This window comes from Diadema antillarum, unplaced genomic scaffold (assembly GCF_040938485.1).
Source record: "Diadema antillarum isolate AM-2024a unplaced genomic scaffold, OU_Dant_1.0 scf00000021, whole genome shotgun sequence".
Classification (NCBI taxonomy): Eukaryota; Metazoa; Echinodermata; class Echinoidea; order Diadematoida; family Diadematidae; genus Diadema; species Diadema antillarum.
In genome coordinates this window covers 171,773-196,932 of record NW_027270910.1, presented here as the reverse complement: position 1 = coordinate 196,932, position 25,160 = coordinate 171,773, and the positions used below count along the sequence as shown (strand labels likewise).

Genomic DNA, 25,160 nt, shown 5'->3' with positions numbered 1-25,160 from the left:
AAGCTTTTGCTGCAGTGAAGGTATATATTGAAGATGACATCTCTCATTTTACTTTTAATAGGCTTAAGGGCTCGATGCATTGTGTTTTTAATTCTTTGTTAGGTCTTCCGATTTAACGAAACTTTTAACATTATAATATTCAGTTGACTGTACTCTTTTTATCGAAGACAACGTGGACATTATTATGGTGGAGCGTGGAGGCATAAAGAGGTGGGTAAACGTAATAAAAGAGATTGACAGACGCCACTCGCTGTGCAGTGTCTACATTGCTGTATGGTGATGGCTCGATTGGAATTCATCCGTGGTTCCCACGTACGGTTGCATTTAAAAGGCGTTCTAACGAGAGTGTGTAAGAATTTACCACTCTATTAGTCCTTTTCGGCCCTATTGTTGGGATCTTTAATCCATGAAGTTACTATCATTGTTAACATACTGTGCACCGCGCACTGTTGTACGTGAAGACACAGTGTGTGGACAATGGTTTACTTGGTAAAGCCGTTGTGCTAGATCATGGAAGTAGCATTGCTTTCATGGTTCGTCATCCCGGGTGCACGTCACGAGACCGACACCCACGAGTCATACAGCCCACAAGTTATACAGCTCACAAGTCATACAGCCCACGAGTCATACAGCTCACAAATCATACAGCTCACCAGTTATACAGCCCACGAGTTCGACACTGAGTAAATAACGCCCACGAGTTCGACATCAAGTAAAAGTATTCACCAAGATACAGGATGAAACATCTATGACCTTTGACCCTAATTTACATACCCAAGATGGCGTCTGATCAAGTAGTTGTAATTTTATGAAATAATGTTCGTGACATGAACTAAACATGTGCAAAATATGAAGGTGATAGGGGCTGTTTTTCTTGAGTTATTGCAAAGAAAGTTGCAAAAAGAAAGAAATATTTCAATACATCGAAGATAAACTTTAATTTCAACCAAGTTTTTTTCACGTCATCCCGACAACGTATGAAAAAACGAAGGGCACACTTACGATAGCCCTACATCTCAGCTACAACATATTAAAATCTTAGAGAAATTCACCGAAGCATAAGTGAGCTAGTGCTCGATAAAGATAGTCATGTCAATTTTCATTTCCATAAAAATTGCACTCCCATAGAGATTACACGTAAACTGGTCAAATTTGACAAGGTTACCTTCAATCCATTTTTTTGAGGTGATGTCGTCATCAAATCAAAATTGCGTAATTAAATTAATGAAAGAGCATTTCATAAGCTACAACATATTGAAATGTGGGTGAAAATTGGCAAAGGATTAGTGAGATACGCTCGAGTAAACTTGAAATTTGATGACGTCATTTTGAAAATTTACTTTTTTTACTTTATTAAGAAATTTGACATCTTTTCATCATTTTATCAGCATAGCCAGCCCATGAAATGACATGTACAACTCATCACCTTTCAGAATATGTAAAGAAAATGGGGGGTCACCGTCCATCCTGACGAGTAAAATCCAATTTAAAATTGGCGGTTTTTTGGCATAGTTGCACTGTGTATCCCCATTGACGCGCGCGCGGAATTTCAACTTTGACGGGCCCGTATGACGTCATATTGAGTCGGATTTACTTGAAACTTGGTAGAAATATTCCTTGACATTTTAGGCATCCGATAAGTGTAAAAAAACGGGAAATTTCTATTGCATATGAGCTGTGTGTGCGAATATGTGCGCGCGCGTACGCGTCCGTCCAATTGAGCCCAGGAGTTATACGGCTCACGAGACCGACACTACGCACAAAAGGCTCATGAGACCGACAGTAAGCAAACAAAGCCCACGAGACCGACACTACACTTAAAAGGTCCACGAGACCGACGCTACGCATACAAGGCTCACGAGACCGACATTACGCAAAAGAGGTTCACGAGACCGACACTAAGCAAAGAAGGCCCACGAGACCGACAGGATGAACAGCGCCACCTATAGACCAATAAATTGTATAGGGTGTCCTGATAATAGCATACGAAGATATGAGAGATGGAAAAGGTTGCCATCTCCGGCAGGGTGTTACCCCATCAGTTGTTAATAAACACACACACACACACACACACACAAATACACACATACACACATACATTATGAGGTGACACATCGCTTTATACGTGGCAAGATCATTGCAAGTTATATGTAACTCTAATGAATACAACTTATATCTCTTCTTGAATTGATTTAGTGAAGAGATAGTTCTTATTTTATATGGTAAATCATTCCATTCCAAAGGACCTCTATACAATTTTTGAGCATAGAGGTACGTACGGACGGGAGATGATAATCAGAAGAATTTCTTGTATGATAATCTCTGTCCACTGTGAGGGTAGTCTTTTCCTGTCATCCATTCCATCCTTATACTTCTTTCCCTCTTTACAAGAGAGCTGTCTCGTGTTTGTGTGTTTGTATGTGCGTGCTTAGTCTCTGCCTTACTTTATTTCCCTCGTTTTATCAGTTTTGTAACTACTGATTTTTATGAGGGGACTGCAGACTACAGGCTCTACTTTTTAGCAGTCCCCTCCATTTTCAACCACTTTTTTTTGTATTTGTCATGAAATTACAATTTTTTTTCATTTTTCATAGTTTGTTTTTCATTACATTGTTGTATCATTAGTATATGTGTATTCAAATGTTGTAACCACCATGTGTTGGAAATGAAATAAAACGAAACGAAATGAATGCATATATAGCATACCGTCGTAAACCTTCCGCTTTGCACAAAATGACAAACCCATCGTACGGTGATTCTCGCAAGAACAAAGTAAAGATGCATAACGTTTCTTGTAAAGAGCTTGCACAATCACTCTTGGACGAAGATTATAAACAACCCATAACAAGTTTGACAAATTTTAATGAGGATATGCATCACTATACAGAAATCAATAGAGAATAAAAATTCACGAATTGTATAATTATGAGAGTTACGTGCAGTGGATACAAAAAAAAAGACGATCGATAGTCATTATTTCTATAAAAGAACATTAGGTTGAGCCCGCATTTACAGTAAAAGTTATCGCGTTTAATTGGTTCATTTGTCATTATTTTTTTACTGCACTGTCTAATCACAAATGTACTTAAAATATTTCCCTTCTTATTTCGGAATTTTTCGCTTTCTTAAGTGTTGCATAGACCAATAAATCTTTTATCAAGTTCTAATAGCGTACTACTTTATAAACAAAAGTCTTCACTATTACATCCTCTGAAGAAAGAGTATTATGCCTTTGAATTTGGACTGATTTGGTATTCATCCCACTAGAATTAGAAAGTTCCTCCGCAGTATCATGTAATATTGAATGTTGGAAGTACCATCACATTATAGCCATTCGGTTGTTCGATATCCTCTCTACCTGAAAATTGTCTTACTTGATCGCAACTGTATGTGACATGTGTTCATTACATGTCATGTTATAAACTTGCATTTTTCGGTATGTGCCATGTTACACGTGAAAAAGTGGCAAGTCGACTTGAATTGCCTTGAATGACTTTGTCGCATTCTGGTTAGGCTGTTTAAAGGGTGTGTACAGTTCTGGTCGAGGTGAAGATTTAGCTTTTAACGTTTTGCGAGATATTCAGCCTCAACTACTCTATGAGATGTCAAAGAGCATGCAGTTCTAAGGTGTATCAAAAGTTTATTCGATGAAAATCGGTTTTGAAATGGCTGAGATATCCAAAAACAGGGTGAAACAAAGATATCCTAATAAAGTTGTGGCATGTCGCCTTATTATCACTTTTTTTGGATATCTCAGCCATTCGAAAACCAATTTTCATCAAATAAACGTTGAATCCTTCTTAAACTTACATGCTCTTTCATATTTCATAAGAGGCTTTTCATTATCTCACTTAGGAATGTTCAAAACATGAATCCCTACCTCAACCAGTACTGTGCGGTCCCTTTATTAAAGATCGCCGCATAAGGCGACCTATTGTGGGAGGCTTACCATAAAACCTGACTGAATAGAAGTTCGACAGTCGATTATCTCCTTTCACTGCATGGGCTCCGCTCTTTGACCATTGGTTATAGGTGACATGGTGTATTCTCAGCTAGTGACATAAGGCTGCGTTCACATAGAAGTATTCGGTATTCGGTAGTCGGTATTCGCTATTCGCTATTCGCTATTCGAGCACCGAATACACCATCACCCGCACCGTCAACTCACCATCCCATGTAGTGAGGATTTCTTCCTCCTACATCGCAGCAGATCTTATTAACAATTTCTAAACTGCATCAGAATGTCAGTCTACATGCTTATATTTGCTAACGGGCAAAGCCAGACCAAAATTGTCATTATTTCATAAACGAGAGACGGTATACGCTGCAAGAAAATCGAACAAGCTCGATTCCCACTTTGCTTTACTTTTCGCAGGTATTCGGTACTTTCGAATAGTGCCCTCTTATGTGAACCGGTGTGAGGAAATCCTATCGTTCGATTCAAGCCATTCGCGTGCCCTCGAAAAACGAGCCCGAATACCCGAATAGTATACTTCTATGTGAACGCAGCCTTAGGACTTACGTAACGCACACTAAGCACGTCTCTACCCTCAACCATGGCAAACATACCAGTACAATGTAGTTGTGGCAGTATGAGGAAAGCGTTTGCCGATGCTGTGTTGAAGAAAGACGCGCGACGGACTTCACAGGCACCCCCATGGAGAACATCTACATGGCTGGAACGCCTTAGATTTTTACCGACACTGTCTTTATAGACGAACTGTATCAGCACTAAATATTTTTTTATTGTCTGTAATGCCATGGAGCAACCTACACATCATTTCATGTTGTCTTTGATACGTACCGCGACGGGGCAGTTTCATATGAAACTACTGGATAGCCTATACAGAATGAAATACCCCGTGATTGCTTGACATCGTGGTCTTCACCTCAGCCAAGAAGGATGGTAAGACATAGTCACCGAATTAAAACGCTCAACCTCTCTTTCTTGTCTGATTAATCTAATGCGCATGCATACACTAAATGTATATATTCACCTTGAAGTGTGGCAGGGTTTTTTAGGGGGCTTTGAAGTCCATTAGTAACTCTGATTATAAAATATATAAACAAAGAAATCCCGATGGAAACCCTTTTTCTCTGCTCGAAGTTTTCACGATATATTGTGTATACAAAATTAAATATTTATTCAGATATACATGAATATATATATATACTGTAAGTATATATAAGGGCGGTGGGTTGGCTCATATTCGGTAGCGCGTCTGTCTCACGATCCTAAGGGCCCGGGTTCGAACCCGAGTCTGGACTGAGCAATGTTGTGTGTACGTAAGCATACCGTTCCCTCTTGCAAGAGGCAAAACACTCTGTCCCTCGGATTGCCAGGACGGCTAGACTTCCATAATATGTACCTCCCGCTTCATTCGTTCATCGCAAAGAGCAGGGTGTTTAACCCCGTAAAGTGGTCCCACCTCACATCGAACTGGACCCCATGGAAGACCAGCTTAACAAAGCTGAATATGGGCTATCCAGCCATCTTCTCAGATGGAAAACAAACAAACAAATATGTATATGTATATATATAAATATATGCATATAAAATTACTGTATGTATTTGAATATAATGTATAATGCATTGTATGATAGCAATCGATTATTTTTGAATTGTGCAGTCATTGAAGACGTCGGCATTATTCCATGTCAATGACAGAGTCACAACCTTGCTCTCTAAAAAAAAGCGAGTGAAAATATTCACTCTTAAAAGAGTGGGAAAGACTTCCATATTATGTACCCCCATCCCCACTAGCTATTCTTCTTCTTCTTCTTCTTTGTTTGTCTACATTGTACATTACCTTCCTCTGAAGTCCGCATTTCCCTAGGACACCGAGATCAATGTTACCCTAACTCTAACCCTAACCCTAACCCTAACCCTAACCCTAGTCCTAAACTGAGTAAACTCTAACCCTAATCCCAAAGCCACCTAAACTTATTCACATTACTTTAATGTACATGACACATAGCGGGGGGTACATATGGAAGTCTTGCCAAAGAGGGAATACAAAAAAGAGTGAATTTAGAGTGAAATTGGAGTGAATTTTGAGTGAAAATGTTCATTTTCACTCGTTTTAGAGTGACCTCAGGGATCACTCCAAAATTTTCGAGTGATCCCTGAGGTCACTCCAAAATTAGTGAAAATGAACATTTTCACTCAAAATTCACTCCAATTTCACTCTAAATTCACTCTTTTTTGCATTCACTCTTTTAAGAGTGAATATTGTCACTCGATTTTTTTTTTTTTAGAGAGTGCATTCTGCAATTGGACGGGCATATGCATGTGATGCTTACAAAGAAACAGAACAGTTATATTGTTATGCACAAGTGTATGCTTATCTCCCACCTGGTGCTGTGTCTTCTTTCAGCTAATCGAATTCAAAGTGATGGAGCATCTACAGTACATATGGGTACAAGTAGAATGTCGACATTCCATCAGACAATGGGGATTGTACTCCACAAACATGCGCTCCGTATACTCCGTTAGTCTGTCCTTTTGCGCGTCTGGTTGTTGCCTAGCTACAGTATCAATGTACACTAATAGGAGGATGCATCTATAGCGGTGCAACTGATTGACAAATTGCCCTACATCGACGTAATATAAGCACCGAATTAATTAGTGTTTTAGTAGTAGTCATTAGTACCGTAGTTCCCATGATAAAAAAAAATCAGGGACATACTAATGTACATACTCAGGCAGAATTCGAACTTACCACTTCCTACGATCGCCTGATCCCAGAACAGGCGTATTATCAACAATATCGACTGCACCGAGCTTCCGCCCGACTGCCAGTGTTGATTCTTAAAGCATGCAGCGGTTACTGCATAAAATTTATTCAAAATAATTAATAGAATTCTTGCGTCGAGTTGCTTTTGTTGCAAATGATTGACATATTGCCCTATACAATTGCACATCGACGTCGACATAGGGCAATTTGTCAGTCAGTTTTAATAATGATAATAAAAAAAAAAAACTCGACACAAGAATTTCATTAGTTTGGACATCTGTAGCGGATTAGATACAAAATTTACTGTTTTCTTTAACGTTGATCATTACTAGTATTAGACAACAAGATGGAAAATAGTCGGTTACTTTATAGGAGACAACAATATCATGACCTTACATGTACGTACATGTACGTCGATAAACCATGCCTATATCAGCTTCATATCTCGTGATAGTTCGTGGTATTCGTATATCACGTGTCTGTGATGATTGTCCTTACATGCACAGTGTTGATCCCATGTACAAGTATATTCGGATGATTAATGAAAGAACAAAGGGTCATCTGCTTTGAATCTTTATGACAGATTCAAATGCGTGTTGCGTTTTCTTCAATAACGTACACTTGTATGCAAACACTCATATCGGTGTGACAATACGGGAATTCTTTTATTTTTTATCAATGACGACTGATAAAGGAATCACTACATGACGGCATGTAAAAGTGTACGAAATGTGCGAGACCTGTTATTTAGGTTAAACATTATGTATACGTCAATAATTCATTATATCATTATTATTATATATTTAATTGACTTTCTTATAAAGATTAGTTCAAGGAGTAGGCCTATCGATTAACAGATTAATCTAAATTTCTCACAAAAAAAAACCAAACTTGTTTCCTGCTGTGATTTCTCTATCAATAAGATTATAGTATTATGATTCATTGTTGCTGTATGAGTAGCTTTATAATGATATCACAACAATTTTCTGTACTCCTGGTTGTACATGTAACAATAATGTGTTCCGAAGCTGAAGCCATAGAAACGTTCCATACTACCCATACAATGAACTATAGGCCTATATCCTGAATAGGTGGTGAAAACTTGATGTAGTCCATGGGCCAGGCCAGATATTGGTACCATCTGAGGTGGCAAAACCTTTTTGGTGTCATTTTGTTTGTCGGGCATAGATATGCTTATCAAGCTATGATAGCATTTCCAAATGAGTAGCTTAGTCATGATAAATGAATTTTTAACCAATTTGGTCTCGTTGTTATTTCCCTATACTTCTGAATCGAAACTAACCGCTATACAAAGAAGAGCACTGTCTTCTGTATGTTCCATAGAGCTGTAAAATGCAGCTCTATGGTGTGTTCACAGGTGTTCTGTTGTAAACGCGGTGCTCTTAGTCTTTATTCAAGGCAGCGAAGGGAATATCCAAAGGTTATGATGTCCAGAGCGCTCAGTCTTTATTCTAGACGGCGAAGGGAACATCCAAAGCGTATGATACAGTGTATATTCTTTTATCTAAAAACAACAACAACAACAAAAGAAGCAATTCCTCGTGAATTTTACCGTATTTTTCAATTATTTATCATTTTCCGGCGAAAACGCTGTGATGAAAACGCTAATACCACGCCAATGTCGCTTTATTTCCATCCAACAATATAAGGTAATGCAAAAACAATGTACCGGTACATTACGATACATTATAATGAATAATATTGTAAATGAACAGAGTGATTTTTGTTTAAAACTGATGTATTTGTTGATAGGGTAGTATAAAAACAGTATAGATAATTCCTTTTATGAGGAACTTTAGATGTGATAACGGTACATTGGTCTAGATAAAGACTAAGTGCACCGCGTGACAGCTGTGGACATCATAACACTTTGGATATTCCCTTCGCTGCCTTGAATAAAGACTAAGCGCACCGCGTTTACAACAGAACACGGTGGACATACAGAAGACAGTGCTCTTCTTTGCATAGCGGTTAGTTCCGATTCAGAAGTATAGGAATATAAAAACGAGACCAAATTGGTTAAAAAATCATTTATCATGACTAAGCTACTCATTTGGAAATGCTATCATAGCTTGATAAGCATATCTATGCCCGACAAACAAACTGACACCAAAAAGGTTGTGCCACCTCAGGTGGTACCAACAACCCATTTTTCGGGTCTTGGCCCATGGACTAATGTACATGTATGCGTCTTCACTCACTTTTTCATGAACCTACAATGCAGTTGAATGCTCTCACGCCTCATATATAAATTTCATTTCTCCTCCCCTCCCTCCCCCCCCCCCCCCCCCCCAATCCTGAAACAGAAGCGGGTGTTGGGTCTCACGATTCTCTTATTCGCCACTTCGTGTGCAGTGAACTACCTCGCGTCAGTTCAACAACGAACTGAAGGTGAAGGGCCTCTTCCCCTCGCTGTAGCTCGGAGTTCACATCAAAGTGCGGGGGTGACGAAAGCTGGAGGTCTCGCATCGTGGCTCGATCTCGTCACTCTGGAATCAGACACGGGAATTGGTGGTAAACCAACTCAGAGCACTTCAGCCCGAGAGCAGGGAAATGACAGCCTGGAGGACAGAGTTGCAGTTGCACAGTTGCACCAGACCACAAAAAGACAAGAAGTAGAAAAAGGTACAGAGAGCCGATCTGGGAAAGGAAAGGAAGAAGGTAGAGTAGACTCATCGAAAGATGAGTTCACCAATAACGATAAATTTCGAGATGAGAGTCATTTGAAGGACAAAGGAGAATTTAGAGACATTGGACAAAACACATCAGAGAACTTACAAAAAAGCTTGTCAATAAATCACAAGGAAAGCTCAGCAGGAGACAAAAACGAATCGTCGGGAAGAGAGAAAACTCAACCAGCAACGAAAACCGCATCGGCAAAGAATGACGTTGATCCAGTTGTACATGAAGGAAAACCCCCGTCAACACAACAAGGAAAAAAGAAGAATGCTTCTATTGCAAGCGAAAAAGTTGGAAAGTTGACTGGAAAAGAAAATGCATCGGTATCTTTAGGGAAGCTTCAAGTAAAATGGGACAATGTTGCTCCAGAGGTTATCCAAATGGCGCCGGAAGTGAGTATGAAAAATTCTTTGGATAATACCCATATATAGGCCTACAAGCACCACAACCACACTCACACACACATACACTCACACACATAATAGACACTGAAGAACAGGAAACTTGACCACTATACATGTACTTCGATCAAGTTGCATAGTTTCAAATTCGGTGAGCGTTCTGGCAGATGTCATAATTGTACTGCCTTAATTTCAATTTCACACATGCAGGTTGTTATAATAGTGAGGACAGCTATGAAGGCACATGTAAGGACTATGAACAGAAGTGTAAGGTCGGCTGAAATGACATGATATAAGTCAGTGTATTGCTTTAAGGGATTTAAATTGGTACTGTGTCTCCTTGATTAGCGATGTCATAAAAGGATGGGGTTTTTTGTTGTTGTTGTTGTTTTTTAGTTTCCATCATTTTGGGATAACAAGAAGACATGCGGATAATCAAATGAATATTGTTTCTTGAAGACGTTTATCATCAGCAACCTGAGATCCATAGCAGACTGAAAAGCAGAAGTCTTTAAAATGATGTGTCGAAAGTTAAAAAAAAGAATTACCCCCTTCATCTTTCATTTCTCCCAAGGTGTTCGCGAAAGTCCCTCGCCAGTTCCTGCCTGAATTTAAGAACCCATGTTGGTACCGGGGATCCAGTGAACTGGTCTGTCTCCCCTACTTCTACATGATCGGTATGCCGAAATGTGGGACGACGGATGTGTGGGATAAGCTTATAGCCCATCCTGATGTTGTCGGAGGGGTGCCTAAAGAGCCCCACTGGTGGGCGCGACGAAGGAAGGGGTGGACTGAGACACCCATTCACAAGAAGACAGGTGATTTAACATCGGTAGAAGATATGAAGCTTATGATATCAGTTTCATGTTAAATACATGTACAGTTTTATGTGTATACGCGGTCGCATACGAGTTTAAGTTCGCGTTTGTTATATTAGTGTGTATCTTGTGCCTTCTGACGCATCAAATTGTCAGCTATATCTAATAAAAGCAGCAGGGAATATACAAATGATATTAGCTCCCATGCAGTTTTGCTGTTGACCCTGCAATATCATTATGAAACTTCATATTCTGTGGAAAATCTGTTCTGTAGAACTGTCAGACGTATATACATTCTCTCAGATACAGGGGAAACTCAGTATAACGAACACTGCTATAGCGAGATATCGGTTATTACGAGGAAATTTTCCCGGTCCCAAATTTCCTTCCACACAAGTCTATGTAAAATGCTACTCTTATAGCGAGATCGGCTATAACGAAATAACTGCTATAACGAGATAAATTTTGTGATTTCCAAACAAAGAAAAACATAGCCAATCAAACCTGATATAGCGAGGTAAAGCAAAATGTCTTCGGGTAAAGCTTTACTTCGCCTGTGCTATCATGTTCCGAGATTGTAAAGCTCGATGCGCCAAAAACTGTCTTGTACACAAGCTTACACACATATTTTCTTCAGTTCACTCTACAGCTAGCACCGCATGTTGTACGTGTATATATGTGTGTGTGGGCGCACTGATACATGCAGAAAATGTGGTGGGACGGCCGTATACATGACATCATCATGACGTTTAGCAAGTGTGAGGCAATCTGATGCTGTGATTGGCTTTCTACGTAGGGAATTCCCCATCTTCACACACACGCAGTCATAATGTACATGTATACAAAATGTGTCACACACACACACACAGCATTGTGCAGACCATATTCAAGCTTTCCACACACAACACACACCCATACCGTCACCACACACCAATCCACAGACGATCTTCACACAATCGCAAGCAGTTTAGATTTACAAATTCAAACATCTACAATTGATAAGAAAAACATTCTTGATATCGGATTTCATTGGCGAAAAAACATCTTCTTACCCATAAAGGTGAGTAATTACCTCACACACATTACCAAGTTATCAGTATTGATTGAAAGATGATGGGTAGTCCCACATGTGCAAATTAATGTCTTTATGTTATGCTTTCTTTTATGCCTACTGATATAACGAGATATCGGCTATAACGAGGAAAACGACTCGGTCCCGACCATCTCGTTATATCGAGTTTCCACTGTAATAGCATTTCCCCCTCTCTTTGAAGTACTCATTAACGTCATTTCAAAGCAAACTTCTATAGTATCGTAACAGATATTATGCGCTATGATGATGACGGGGCCCTCTGGTAGAGCTGTGGCAATGCATGTACTGAAAAGGCTACCCTGGATAAATAAGGCCTTATGATTATGTGATCATTATCATGATGTGTTGCACTATTTCCCCATAGTGAATCGGCACGGCTAGCATACAAACTTGTACCGTATGTCCCCCAAAAAATACAACGGGACCCTCCGCAGTGATCTTTAGAAAAAGTGAATCAATCCAAGTACAAATTCAGGATACGAAACTATAACTCATTGCCCACATCTTACAGAAAACCTCATTCGATGGTTAAAGAGAAATGAGGAATTTTGTTGAGGATGTCAAGAATCTCTTCCCTCCAAGTTCTGTCTATCGTTTTCACACACAAAGCATCGAAGTGCTAAACTTGGAAGGATCAGACTCACCACATGCTTTACAACATTCCACATTTTTTTTTTTCTCTGTGACCGCTTAACCAAATTGAATGGGGTTTTCTGCAAAATAGAGCTAAGATGTTATATTCTAAGATCCTGAAGTAGCATTAAGACACTTTAATCATATTGGGTGTAATCAATGCAAAAAAAAAATTGATTGTATTTTTTGGGACATACTGTATACAAAATATGCCGAAGTCATCACATAGATCACCACCTGCATGTTACCTTTCAATCTCTCAACATAACTCACGCAATTAGTGTGCCTAGCCTTTTGCCCTGGCTTTTGACCATCATACTTCACTGATCAGTCATTGCAAATTTGAAACCAGTGCATTGAGTGGGCAAGGCGAGCGGAGTTTTCGAACAGCGGTTGCAAGATGCATCAAAAGTATGCGAAAGCTAGGCTCCTGGTGGTGGAAATTCAGAAGCCACATATACGAACAAGAGAACAAAGAAAGTGCTCATGGCTTAGTGAAAAACACACAATGTAGGCCCTATGCAAAGAAACGCTCTCCGAGAGTTGGGTTTTCTTTCGCTCTGTTCTCTTGCAGTTCTATTGATTCGTAATCAGACGGGAGGAAAGAATGATGCCTCCTTTGAGTGGTATCTCAACTGGTTCAAGAATGTTGCTGTGGAGGTGATAAAAGAACGACCGTGGAACAACTCAGATGACTCGGTTACTTACCCCATCGTATTTGGTAAGTATGATTATCTTTTGGTAATTCGGGCCATGTGGAATTAGTGGTACTGTTATCATGGTTATACCTTCAATGGGAAGGATTTAAAAACGTTATATCTGGGTTTTGGGGTGTTGTTGTTTTTTGTTTGTTGTTGTTGTTGTTGTTGGGGTTTTTTGTGTTTTTTGTGTTTTTGTGTTTTTTTGTGTTTTTTTTGTGTGTGTTTTTTTTTTTTTTTTTGGGGGGGGGGGGGCAAATGTGCGGTAGGGAGAAGCGGGAGGGAACCGGTTGTGATATAGGACATAAAGGTTATAGTGTGTTCTGCACTGGCACGTCATCGTGCTTGAATAGTTAGAAAGAGGAGTATAACGGTTCAATTTGACTCCAAATATTTCTCACGTTACAGAACTGTTGGCAAACGAGGAAAGTATGTCAATATGATAATACACACATTTGAATTTACAGCATGCATGGTTTCTGCCTTTGTTGTCAAATTTTCAAGGGATGGCTGATGCCATAAACATGCAGTAGGATACACTTCTTTGCACCAATTAAACCCCTCTGACATTTTGACATAATCCATGGTATATTAAGAGAATGACAAATGACAGACAAAACCGTGTTTGTACCAATATGATGGTATAAGATTGGTCGTAATCACGAATGCAAATTACCTGACATTATGATGTCATCAGGCCTAGATACACTGGACCGGGTTCGTGCAAAAACAGTGATATATGATGTGGATTATGATTTGGCTTTGGCCAATTGTTTGGAAATTACAACCTCTCCCGCCTACAGTCATGATTGTAACCAATGACAGATTAGTCTAACTCAGTAAGACTTTGATGAGAATTCGAGAACACCAGTTGTTGTTTTGTTTTTATTTTATTTTATATATAGACGTATGGAGAAGATTTGCGTATATAATTCAGTAGGAGATATAATGAGGCCGTATTATTGGTCACAGTTCGTTTTCCGAAGGTTCGTAATTGCGAAAGTTTGTTATACTACATTATCAAACCTTAATCAATTCGGATTAACGAACCTTTGGAATAATAAACTTTATTTCATTGTTCAGATGAATGAACCGTCGAAAGACGGAACCTTCGGAAAAAACGTCACACATTTTCGGGTTATAGTGAACCATTGCCATTTTCAGATAAACGAACATAATAGAACTTGCGTGTTTCGGAATAATGAACCTTCGGAATAGCGAACCATATTTCATTTTCGGATTAACGAGCCTTCGGAATAATGGACATAACCCAAATCATTACCCTATCCTTTTATTGCTTTTATTGCTTTTATTCATATCAATGTTTCTTTTGAATATCATGAATCTTTCATATTCCATATCTTCTGTCTCCATGTCCGATTTCATGGTACATCCAACATTCTGCTTAGTTTGTCATTGTGCATAATCTGTTTGCATTCATATCAACTGACCATTATAAAATATTCATAGCGCTAACGATTAATCCAATGCCAGCCAATCCACATTGCTGTACTATATGGATCTTAGCTGACGATCGTTTGTTACCTATAGCGAAGAAAAAGAGGTTGAAAATGATAGCTCACTACCATTTTCAATATTCAACTTTGTATCATCAAAACAAACATAAAATTAAAAAAAAAGGTGCCTGTGATGCTAAAATTAATAAAAATGTGATAATGAACCTGAAACCACTGCAAAGATTGAACTGATAATATATTTTTTTCTGATGTTGAATTGTAAAGTCGGGGTTCTTTATTGAGCAAAGTCCCTGTGTAATTCACTGGGCTATGAAAGCCCTGAACAATCAGCTACCCAATACAAAAAAAAGAAAGATTAATTGAATGGAAAACTGCTAGTCATCGTATAACAACGACGAAGGCACTGTCAGCACTCCCCACCATGCTCTTTGCAAAAAGCGCTGTTAAACCGTTGGAAAGTTGTCACGTATACCAGCAATGGACGTGGTGGTCATATCTGGACTTGCTTTGTTTTCATTGCCTATTTTAATGTATTCCGAATGGTGTTATAGCCATGATAGCCGCCAGTCCTGTTTATCCTTGCTTCATATAACATTTAATACTTTCTCAATGCGGACTATGCGAAATGAATGAAATACACTAACTGAAATGGAAAAAAAAAGTTGAGTGGTACGCTAAGGAACCGATATAGGTGATTTCCTACAAAGAGAAAATACAAACACATCCATGATTGAAAATGTATATACCGCTATTAAAAGGTCATTACTAAAGAAGAAAGCTTGCTACTGTAGGCTGTCCGACACATTGATCACAACCTGCTCATCACATCATACAAAAATATTTGAGTGTCAGGGGGCAAACGTCCACAGACTAATTACCACTATATACAATGTATTTAACTGTCCAGTCGATACATTATTGCATATTGCCCTGCAGGTGATGCGTCGATCAGCACAGCGTGGGACAATGGAAAGCAATGGCGGGGCGAGCTCGACCACCGCACCAATGCCGACCTCATTCACGCCGTCCAACCTACAGCAAAGATAATAATGATCTTAAGGAATCCAACCGATCGGTGAGCGTGTCATCAACGTTTCTATGTATTGATGTATCTGTATATGTACGACACGAAGTGTTCGTCTGTATAATGCAAACTCCAACTATATCAGGTACACTGTAAAAACATCGGTGTTAGATTTAACACCATGGGTGTTAAATTTAACACCGATCAAGTGTTAATAGAGGACCACACCCACAGGTGTTGAAAATGCACTGTGATGGTGTTGAAAAGTGTTCACCTGACACTTCGTGGTGTTAATTTAACACTGTACCTGGTGTTATTTTGACACTGTACTGGTGTTAATTAAAAAAAAATGACACCACATGGTGTTGATTTGATATTGCTGGTGTTAATATCAATGGTTTAACACCCGTCCAGCTTCAATAAGAGACCACACCAGCTGGTGTTACTGTGTTGTAAATTTATTTTCACATTATTTTTCAAAAATCTAGTATTTTAATGTAAAATTCTTGATCGTCTTGTTTAAATTAAAATCAACAAGGAGTGCAGTTACTAAGAAACTCTTCAAAAAACAGTTTTATATTCGGAAATGAAACCCGGAGTTGTTAATTTAACAGCATAAATGAGCACCGAAAATTTAACACCAGCTCGGTGTTCACTATTTAACACCAGACTTTTTGCAGTGTATATATGTTATTGTGAACAACTTCGAGACTGCTTTGAAGATGTTTAGATTTAAGCCAATAAATGCTGGGCAACACCATAATCCCATGCATATGTCTATTTAATACATGCATGTATTCAAAATTGAACCCTTTGCGGTGCATCTACGCTCCCTGGTTTTTATTTTTCCTCCTTAATGGGTTACATATATACTTTATATATATATATAAAGTATATATGTAACCCATTAAGGAGGAAAAATAAAAACCAGGGAGCCTTAATGGGTTACATATATACTTTATATATATATATATATATATATATATATATATATATATATATAAAGTATATATGTAACCCATTAAGGAGGAAAAATAAAAACCAGGGAGCGTAGATGCACCGCAAAGGGTTCAATTTTAATATCTGAAAAGTTCAAGAATTAACCCTTTTGGGTGGAAGAATGAACCTTTTTACAACCTTGAGGTTGAACAATGTATCCTTCAGAGGTTCAATTTATAACCTGCCTGGGTGCAAAAAATAAACCTTGAGGTTCAGTTTTGAACTCAGAGGGTTCATTTTTATGATTTTCAATTTTCAATTTTTCAATTTTGAACCCCATAAAAAATAAACCTTGAGGTTCAGTTTTGAATTCAGAGGGTTCATTTTTATGGGGTTCAAAATTGAACCCTAGACAGGGGTTCAAATTTTGAGGGAAAAGGGGTGCTGCTATTGCATCACGCCTAGAGGTTCAATTTTGAACCCTGATTTCTTAGTGTGCATGGAGGAACCCAGTTTAATGCATTAGCGGTTATCTTTCGCTGTTGCATTTCATTGTTGCTTCTGAACTGAGAATACATTTAGGGCGCACATAGCACATCAGAATACATGTGTATGCGACATTTAATGTTTTTCTTCTCATGCCGCGAAATCAATTTGAAATTGTTTTTATTTACTTTCTGTTCTAGATCCCATCCCCATTTTGTCTATTACCATTCATGGTCAGATAACCTGATATCATGGTGAAGTGCAAATCATTGTATAGAATCGTTTAATGGCAGATCCACAAAATACCGACGACTTGTGTGCAACAAGGGTCTTAAGACAATGTTATGAATATGACGCACAGGCGCAACCATGTACCACTGAAAAGAAATTCATTATTGATAACATTTCACGTTTGTGAAACACCGCTGCTGAAATGCAAGTAATATTTTTCTACACGATTTCAATACAGTTTAAAGAAGGACTATACATATCCAGGAGGAGATATATACTGCAGTGAATTATATTTTCAACTGCAACATGAAGAAACGGTGGCGTCGAGATTACTATAGTTGTATGATACTGTGTCATAATTATACTGTATTATGTTTCTGCGTGAGGATTTTTTTTTTGTTAGTTTCTTATATTTTGTTGGTTGCGCTGTACTTCCTCTTTACGCGCACTTTGTTTTTGTTATTTTTATTAGGTTAAAAAAAAAGTTCTATCAATGAAAGGCGTGATGTTAAAGCGGGAATATTCACATGAAAATTTTGACACCAGTCAGCACCAGTCTGTCTATTGTGTGTTCTGTCAAACAGAGATTACTCGGCATATCACTACAACGGTGGCACCAGCGACGGCGCCTTCCATCAAACAGTGTCGTCCCATGTCGGTTGCTTCCAGAAATGCCTGACATCGCAGCGTGAGGAATACTGCACCTATGTAGCACGATGTGTAAGTCCTTTCTTCCCCTCGTCAACTCTCCTTTCGTCACGTGACTAATCTGCAAAGGGTGAAAGGTGAATGATTTGAGCTTTGGCATTGATTGACAGAAGATTTTCTTATCGAGTCTGTTAAAAAAAAAAATGACGCATTCTCTATAGAATTAATGATGGTGTCATTAGGTGCGTGCATGTTGTGTGTTCAACGATTTCATATCAGTATGCATTTTTTTTTTTTTTTAGTGAAAAAAGCCCCGAATGATCTATGAGTAATTCAAAAATGAATATAAAATATGAATCACGATATATACCTGTTTAAATCCATCACTTACACGCAGTCTAATTTCCAGCAGTATCTCATACTTATCGTACGTTTTAAGTTATAGTCATCATGTGAGGTTTAAAAATGTTATAGAACGTTGAAGAAAATGAAGCATTTCTCTTGAGCACGAGATATCATACACAACTGAGATTTTGCATAATGGCTCGGATTTATTTGGCAGAGATTCCCTCCAACAAAATAAAATATTGGTATTGGTATCCAAATGCATATCACCTTTGGATATCTTTACAGAATCGGCATAAAAGTCTGTACCTGTTCTACGTAAAAGACTGGATACGAGTCTACGGTCGCAGTGGCGTACACGTCATGACACTGGAGGATTGGCATGCCGATACCGCCGGAGAATATCGAAAGCTTCTTCGCTTTCTCCAGCTCCGTGAGTATCCAAGAAGTTGATGAAAGTTTCAGAAGTTGCTACCAAATTCAAACAGGAGATAAAGATTTGTTAAACAAACTTCATAAGAATGAGAATTAAATAAATCAACCATGTCTTACAGCTAACGTAATATTCCACAAATCAATTTGCTCTGCATGTTATCCTATATAAGTTATATCTGTTCATTGTTTTTCTTAATGGGATGTAATATAAGTTCAAATTATTTTAAACATAATCATGTGAGTGTTTGATCATGCATGTCTGTAATCAATTGTAACGTACTATATGTATATATAGTGCAAATAGTGCAATTTCATTCAATAATAAAATCGTTACAGACTGAATAACATATATGGTACTACATAATAAGAGCTATTGTCATTGTAAGCTAACCATAAAGATACTTCAGTGCAGTTGAAAATTAGTATGAAATGAAGAAGTAAAATTTTCTCAGTAAAACAATGAAATTTGATCAAAATCAGATGAAAATTAAGGAAGTTATGACATTTCGAAGTTTCGCTAATTTTTCAGGAAATAGTTAATGAACAGTCAATATCAATACGCAAATAAAGCAAGGGAAGAAAGTAGATGAATATAGTCAGGAAAACAACAACTAAAGGTTTTATATCCAATATTGGAACCGTGTTATTTAGATTGTTTGTAGCTACCAGTCAAATCGTAGTATCATAACATGTATCATGTAGAGTGACATTTATTTGTACTTGAATGTTTTCGTGAATAAAATTTCTTAGTGGAAAAAATGAATAGGCAAAAAAATTAATGGTCATGGGAAGATGTCATCCCCTCATAACATGGCATTTATAGGTTTCACATTAAATTGTGACATTTCCGGTTTTTCATTCAAACGCAAACACAATTTGAGTCCCCTCATATCCTGACACATCTAATTAATCATTGAATCTAATGAACTGAAACTATCCAACCAGGAATAACATCATGTTTTACACTCTGATAGCAGAAAGATTAGATTTTTTGTCACTTTATTTTTCTTTACACTATCAATGAACATTGTGAGGTGATAACATCATTAGCTCACTCATGTGCATATGCATATTAACTGTAAGAAAACCGTTCTTCACAAATTAGCGAAATTTCATACAATTTCATATCCTCCCTAATTTTTTTCCGATTTTGATCAGATTTTCACTGTTATACGTAAATAGCAAGATTTTTCTCTTTCGTATCAGACTAACTTAAAACTGGACTGGAATTCTTGTTTAATTATTAACGTGCAATCAGGATTTTGTTTAAGCTATATATTGTCTTATCCCTTTTTGATTTTCCCTCTCTGATTTTTGAGCAGGTGACCTCACTGACGAGCAGATAAGACGCATCACTGCCAGAAAGTCTCAGAACGTGAACTCGAGGAAGGCGGGTGGGCACACCATGTGGAACTCCACGCGACAAATCCTTGACGACTTTTATCGACCATACAATGTCAGGCTTGCCCGGTTCCTGAACGATACCAAGTACACTTTTAGCCGGCAAAGAACATAGACCCTGGCGTTTCCGTAACATGCGAACGAAATTGATGCGATATTGTGTAGACCGACAACCCCATTGTACGATTAAATGTGTCTTTCAAAAAAAAAAAGAATCGAATAATCGACCACAATCGGCATAGTGTCAATGTATGAACGGAAATATTGTGAAACATTGAATTAGAAGGGGACCCAAAAAGCACTATACTTGTATTTTTGTTGCCTTGCTTTTGATTGGTATGAATACTGATGACGGTTGAATCGAATGATAGAAATGCAGTGCTATGCTGAAAACTTGCATCTTCCATCATTTTACGCCAGAAAACGAAAGTGGCCACAGTGCTTTTTACCTCATTCTGCAGTACACATAATTTGCCAGTACAATGTACTAAGAAATAGCAACTTTCACTCTTTTTTTTTCAAATCCATAGAAATGTTTCCTTTTCTTACCCACGATTCGTCTTCGAGAAAATCTATTTTACAAAAATAATGTAAGACAGACATGGTCAATCAATGCATTGTCTCTATGTGTTTCTGTACTGCATGGTGTTTTCTTGTGAGTATAAAAATTGTCATGATGCATACTATTAGATATCATGCGCACCTCAAACGGCTGTAAGTAATGGTATGATGTGACAGTATTGTTATCTACTGTTTTAAATCACTGTTATATTTTATTGTTATTACCACCTTGACAATCAAGAAAAAAAATCAAAATAATATCCATCTCATCTGAGAATTGACTTAAAAGTCTTACGCAGAATCTGAATGCCGTAGAACATCATGAAATCATAAAGTAAATCTATGACGTATAATTAACTTGAATAGCAATTATAACTTGCACTGGTTTCAGACGACATAATATGAGACAAAAATCCACTTTTTATGCACGTAATTAGATATTGTCTCGCATAACCACAAGTGTGTAATGTTTACTTTAGCTTGCCTTATTTCATATCGTTTCTAGTTTTTTTTTTTGTATGTTATATAAGAAATGTACTTACAAGAAATGTTAGCCTCTTGACAATGCAAAATTGCCAACCAAAATCAAAATACATGTATTATCAGTTGATATCAATTTGACCTATTATAGTAGACAGTAGACCTACAATATTACAAAATTAGGAATTAAAAAGTGCATTTTTTAAGTCAACTCAAACCGCATACAAACATTCTTATCGACCTGAAGCGAATCAATCAGGATTAACAGAATCTATTAAATCAGGATGTACAAAAGAAAAAGAAAAAGAAAACAGTAACATTATTAATTGTAGCAAACAGATCATGGCCAGTCATTACCGGTAGCCGTAAAACCTATCGCTTTTATTACACTGTAAGTGAAACATCAAAAAAGTGTTCGTCCTTTTCCCGTGTAGTCCCTTTTTGTAGTCTTTAGTTCTAACTTCCATCTCTTTCATCTCTTTTCCAACAAGTGACAGAATTCTTTGAGGAGCCTAGGTTTGATAACTGCCTCTCACGCTGTATTTGTGCTTTGGTTGATGACAACCATTTTTGTTTTCAATTTTCCATTTTGTATATACATTGTCAATATGATTTACTAGAAAAAAATGTGATCTACAGAAAGAAGGCGAAATTAATAAAATGTATAAATTTTAGTTCAAAGTATAGCCTTTGACTTTTAAAAAGAACGTGTGCGTATGCTTGTGTTTTGCGTGCTATTGATCTCAAAAGTGATTACAGTGAAGGAAACAGTGTTCAGGCATTTCAGCATGTCTGATGCTAATGCCTAACAAAGGAGCTCATTCATATTGTGGGAAAAATCGCGAAGTGGCGTCACTGTGCTTCCACAATTTTATGAACCTAGGAATGCATGTATTTAACTTTCTTTATTGCACAAAATATATTCGTTTTGAATGATTACGTTTGTATTTATCTTTAGGTTGTTTTTTGAAAGCAAACAAAAGTGGTTCCAAGCTATAAAAAAAAAAAAACCGATTCATGCTATACTTGTACTCATATATACTCGCCCACAATGCAACATGAAAAACCAGTAACGGTGGTTCGAGTCATTCAATCGTGCAATCAGTGGAATAGCAAGCTTGTTCTTATTGTAGTCCCCGAGCAAGCACTGTGACAAGCTGCTGTGTGCTTCATTAGTCTATCAAATATTGTAAACACATTTTGTTATTGATCGAAATGCATTGAAGGACCTCGATGCAAAGGTCGTAATTGAAATAATCAATCACAGGTGCACTTCCACTGCTTTCATAAGTATGGTCACAAATTTAATCATTCAGGCCCGTAAAGGGGGGGGGGTAGGGGTCTTGCGATTCGGGGATTTCTATTTCTGTCTCTCTGTAAACATTTCATGGTGTAAAAAATAAAATGATTATGAATAAATAAATACAAATCCATATCTAAGATTAAAGGACAAGTCTATCGTCATGGACATATAGATTGAGTGAATGCAGCATTATTAATAGAACACATCATTGAAAGTTTGAGGAAAGTCGGACAATCCGTTCAAAACTTTTTTTTTAAAGTTTCTGCGCAGTCACTGTTGGATGAGAAGACTTCTGCGGTGTATGATGTCACATAATTATGTAGAGCAATATAAGGAAAATATAAAGAGAATTCCACGAAATTTCGTATTTTCAAAAAAGTACACATTGCCTTGACTCGTTACTGAAGTATGTTATGAGTAATATTATTCCCACTGCCTTTAGAAAGAGGTAAGTCAAGAGCTCGTTTACTATGAGAAAAAAGTGAAAATATGTTGTATTTTTTTTAATATTTTCTTTATACCGTTCTACGAATATGACATCACCAGCTGCTGCTGTTATAGTCTTCTCCAGCAATGGTGGCACTGAAACTTCAAAAATTCATAACTTTTGAACGGGTTGTCCGATTTTTCTCAAACATTCACTGATGTGTTCTGCTAATATTGTTGCATTCGCTCAATCCACATGTATAAAGTATGAAGGTGGACTTTTCCTTTATTAACACTTCGCCTTCATCCCCCCCCCCCCTCCCGCTTTGTCGGCATTTAAAGGGATGGTGTAGTATTGACTGAGGTGAGAATTCAGCTTTTAACTTTTTGCGAGATACTTAGAAACCACTTTGGTTAAATGTTGAAAAACATACAATTCTAAGAGAATTCAAACTTTATTTGATGGAAAAACGTCGGTTTTGAAATGCCTCGGATATCCAAAAACAAATTAAAACAAGAAAATCCTATTAGTCGGGTCCCAACTTTCATTAGGATTGCTTTGTTTTGGATATCTCAGCCATTTCAAAACCAGTTTTTATCAAATAAACTTGAAATTCCTCTTAAAATTATATGTTCTTTCATTATTTCATAAGAGGTTTCTCATAATTATCTTGAAAAAAAAAATCATCATAACAAAAAAAAAATGGAAACCTCAGCAAGCTCCATCTCAACCAAAGCTGTACTATCCCTTTAAAATGGTTGAGAGGTATTGACTCCTCGAGTCAACGGCTGAGCGAGATACCTTGAGTGCTATGACCCAAACCCGACACAGCTTGAAGGAAGGTTTTTGGTTCTTTTTTTCAGACCAAGGTATTAGATTTGCATTTTTTTTTTTTTTTTGCGAGAGGAAATCACGAAACAATTATTGTGAGAATATATTCGGGATATCTGTCACCCCTGCATTCATTCACTGCCGCTTATTTTGTCATTGCCGGTGAGCGCATGCATCCACCTCCATAATAATAGCATGAGTAAAGGACATATGTATAGTGAAGATTATGAATAATTATGTACGTACATAATCATATTTTAATGCAAATGTCCACTTTTACCAATTTTGACTCCCCTTCCCCCCCCCCCCCCCCCCCCCCATCGTGGTTTCGGGCTTGATCATTATCGCAGTCAGTTTGTTTGAAAGTGTTATTGTTGGCGTGTTTACCGGAATCCTTGGAAAGATGGTGATTCACAACGTATAATATCTGCATTGCATTTGCAGCTGCACTGTATTCTTCGAGAGCTGATCATACAAGCTGAATGAGGATCAATCCCGTGTCCCCTTGCTATAATGAGCAATGCTCAGAACAAAAGATCATTTATAAACAATTGGCCAGTGAAAAAAGTGTTCTCCCTAACTGGAGATATTATAAAGACGTTGCAGTTATAATTTAATTCATTCAAGCGATGGTGGCACGTGGATTTAAAAAAAAAAACTTTCAACATTTACAACTTTTTGAACGAACTGTCAGCAGTTCTCCCTCGAACTAGAGACTATCAAACCTGCCTAATGTTTCTATGCATGTTCACTGAATCCATGTAAATTTCAAGTAAAGTCCCCTCAATGATAAGAACAGAAATACAGTGAAACATGTATCATTAAAATCTTTCAATACCATAAGACTAATACAATCGTAAATGTAGCGTATATGCATTAGTTTCAATAAAAGGTTATAGGGCACATGCCAATCACCTTTTTTTATAAACCATAAATCACTCTCAAGAATAATTTCATGCGAAAAGCTTGTATCAGTTCACATTTTGCAGGTTGCACATTTTTTTTTTGCCACAAAAGACGTTGCCATATCCATTGACACATTACGACAATCCTTGATAAAACTTGAGGTAGTTTAAACTGATGTATTCTGTTAAGGGCCCATTAAATCTTTAAATACCTGTCTTATTTTCCAGCAATCTTGGGATGTACAGATCCAGCAGAATCAGAAGCATTTTGTGTGTAGACCCTACTGACAAGACCTGGCATGTCTGAATTACTAGTAATCCATCGGATGAATTGACCATCTCATCGACAATAAAGAGATGCTTTTCGAGATGCAAAGCCAAGGTAAGGATGTGGCCGAAAGGGGGTCGGGACAGGGGGTAACATACATCAGTAACCGGTCAGGGAAGACAAGCAAAACAAAAGAAAAACAAGGTTTTCCAGCATATTTATCTCGAGAGTTGAGCAGCTGTGTTCTGCAGCAGGCCATGCGTGCAGCCCAACTGTTGATTGTTTTGCTGTTTTGTTTTGTTTTTTTCTGCTGGTGAG

General features: G+C 37.7%; 1 protein-coding gene across 1 annotated transcript; it reads left to right on the top strand.

Moving 5' to 3' along the window:
* The first annotated feature begins 7,441 nt into the window (after nucleotides 1-7,441).
* Nucleotides 7,442-20,182, top strand: LOC139730047 (carbohydrate sulfotransferase 15-like). Its single transcript, XM_071640962.1, has 8 exons — nucleotides 7,442-7,451; nucleotides 9,114-9,829; nucleotides 10,413-10,656; nucleotides 12,957-13,103; nucleotides 15,495-15,633; nucleotides 17,823-17,958; nucleotides 18,520-18,664; nucleotides 19,986-20,182. Exons 1-8 carry the CDS (start codon nucleotides 7,442-7,444, stop codon nucleotides 20,180-20,182), a joined length of 1,734 nt encoding a protein of 577 aa, XP_071497063.1.
* The last annotated feature ends 4,978 nt before the right edge of the window (nucleotides 20,183-25,160 follow it).

Bases quoted from the DNA above. Each gene is read 5' to 3' on its own strand.
- LOC139730047 (XM_071640962.1), top strand. The intron at 10,657-12,956 runs GTGATTTAACAT...GTTCTCTTGCAG, and splicing joins ACCCATTCACAAGAAGACAG to TTCTATTGATTCGTAATCAG. The intron at 17,959-18,519 runs GTAAGTCCTTTC...ATATCTTTACAG, and splicing joins GCACCTATGTAGCACGATGT to AATCGGCATAAAAGTCTGTA.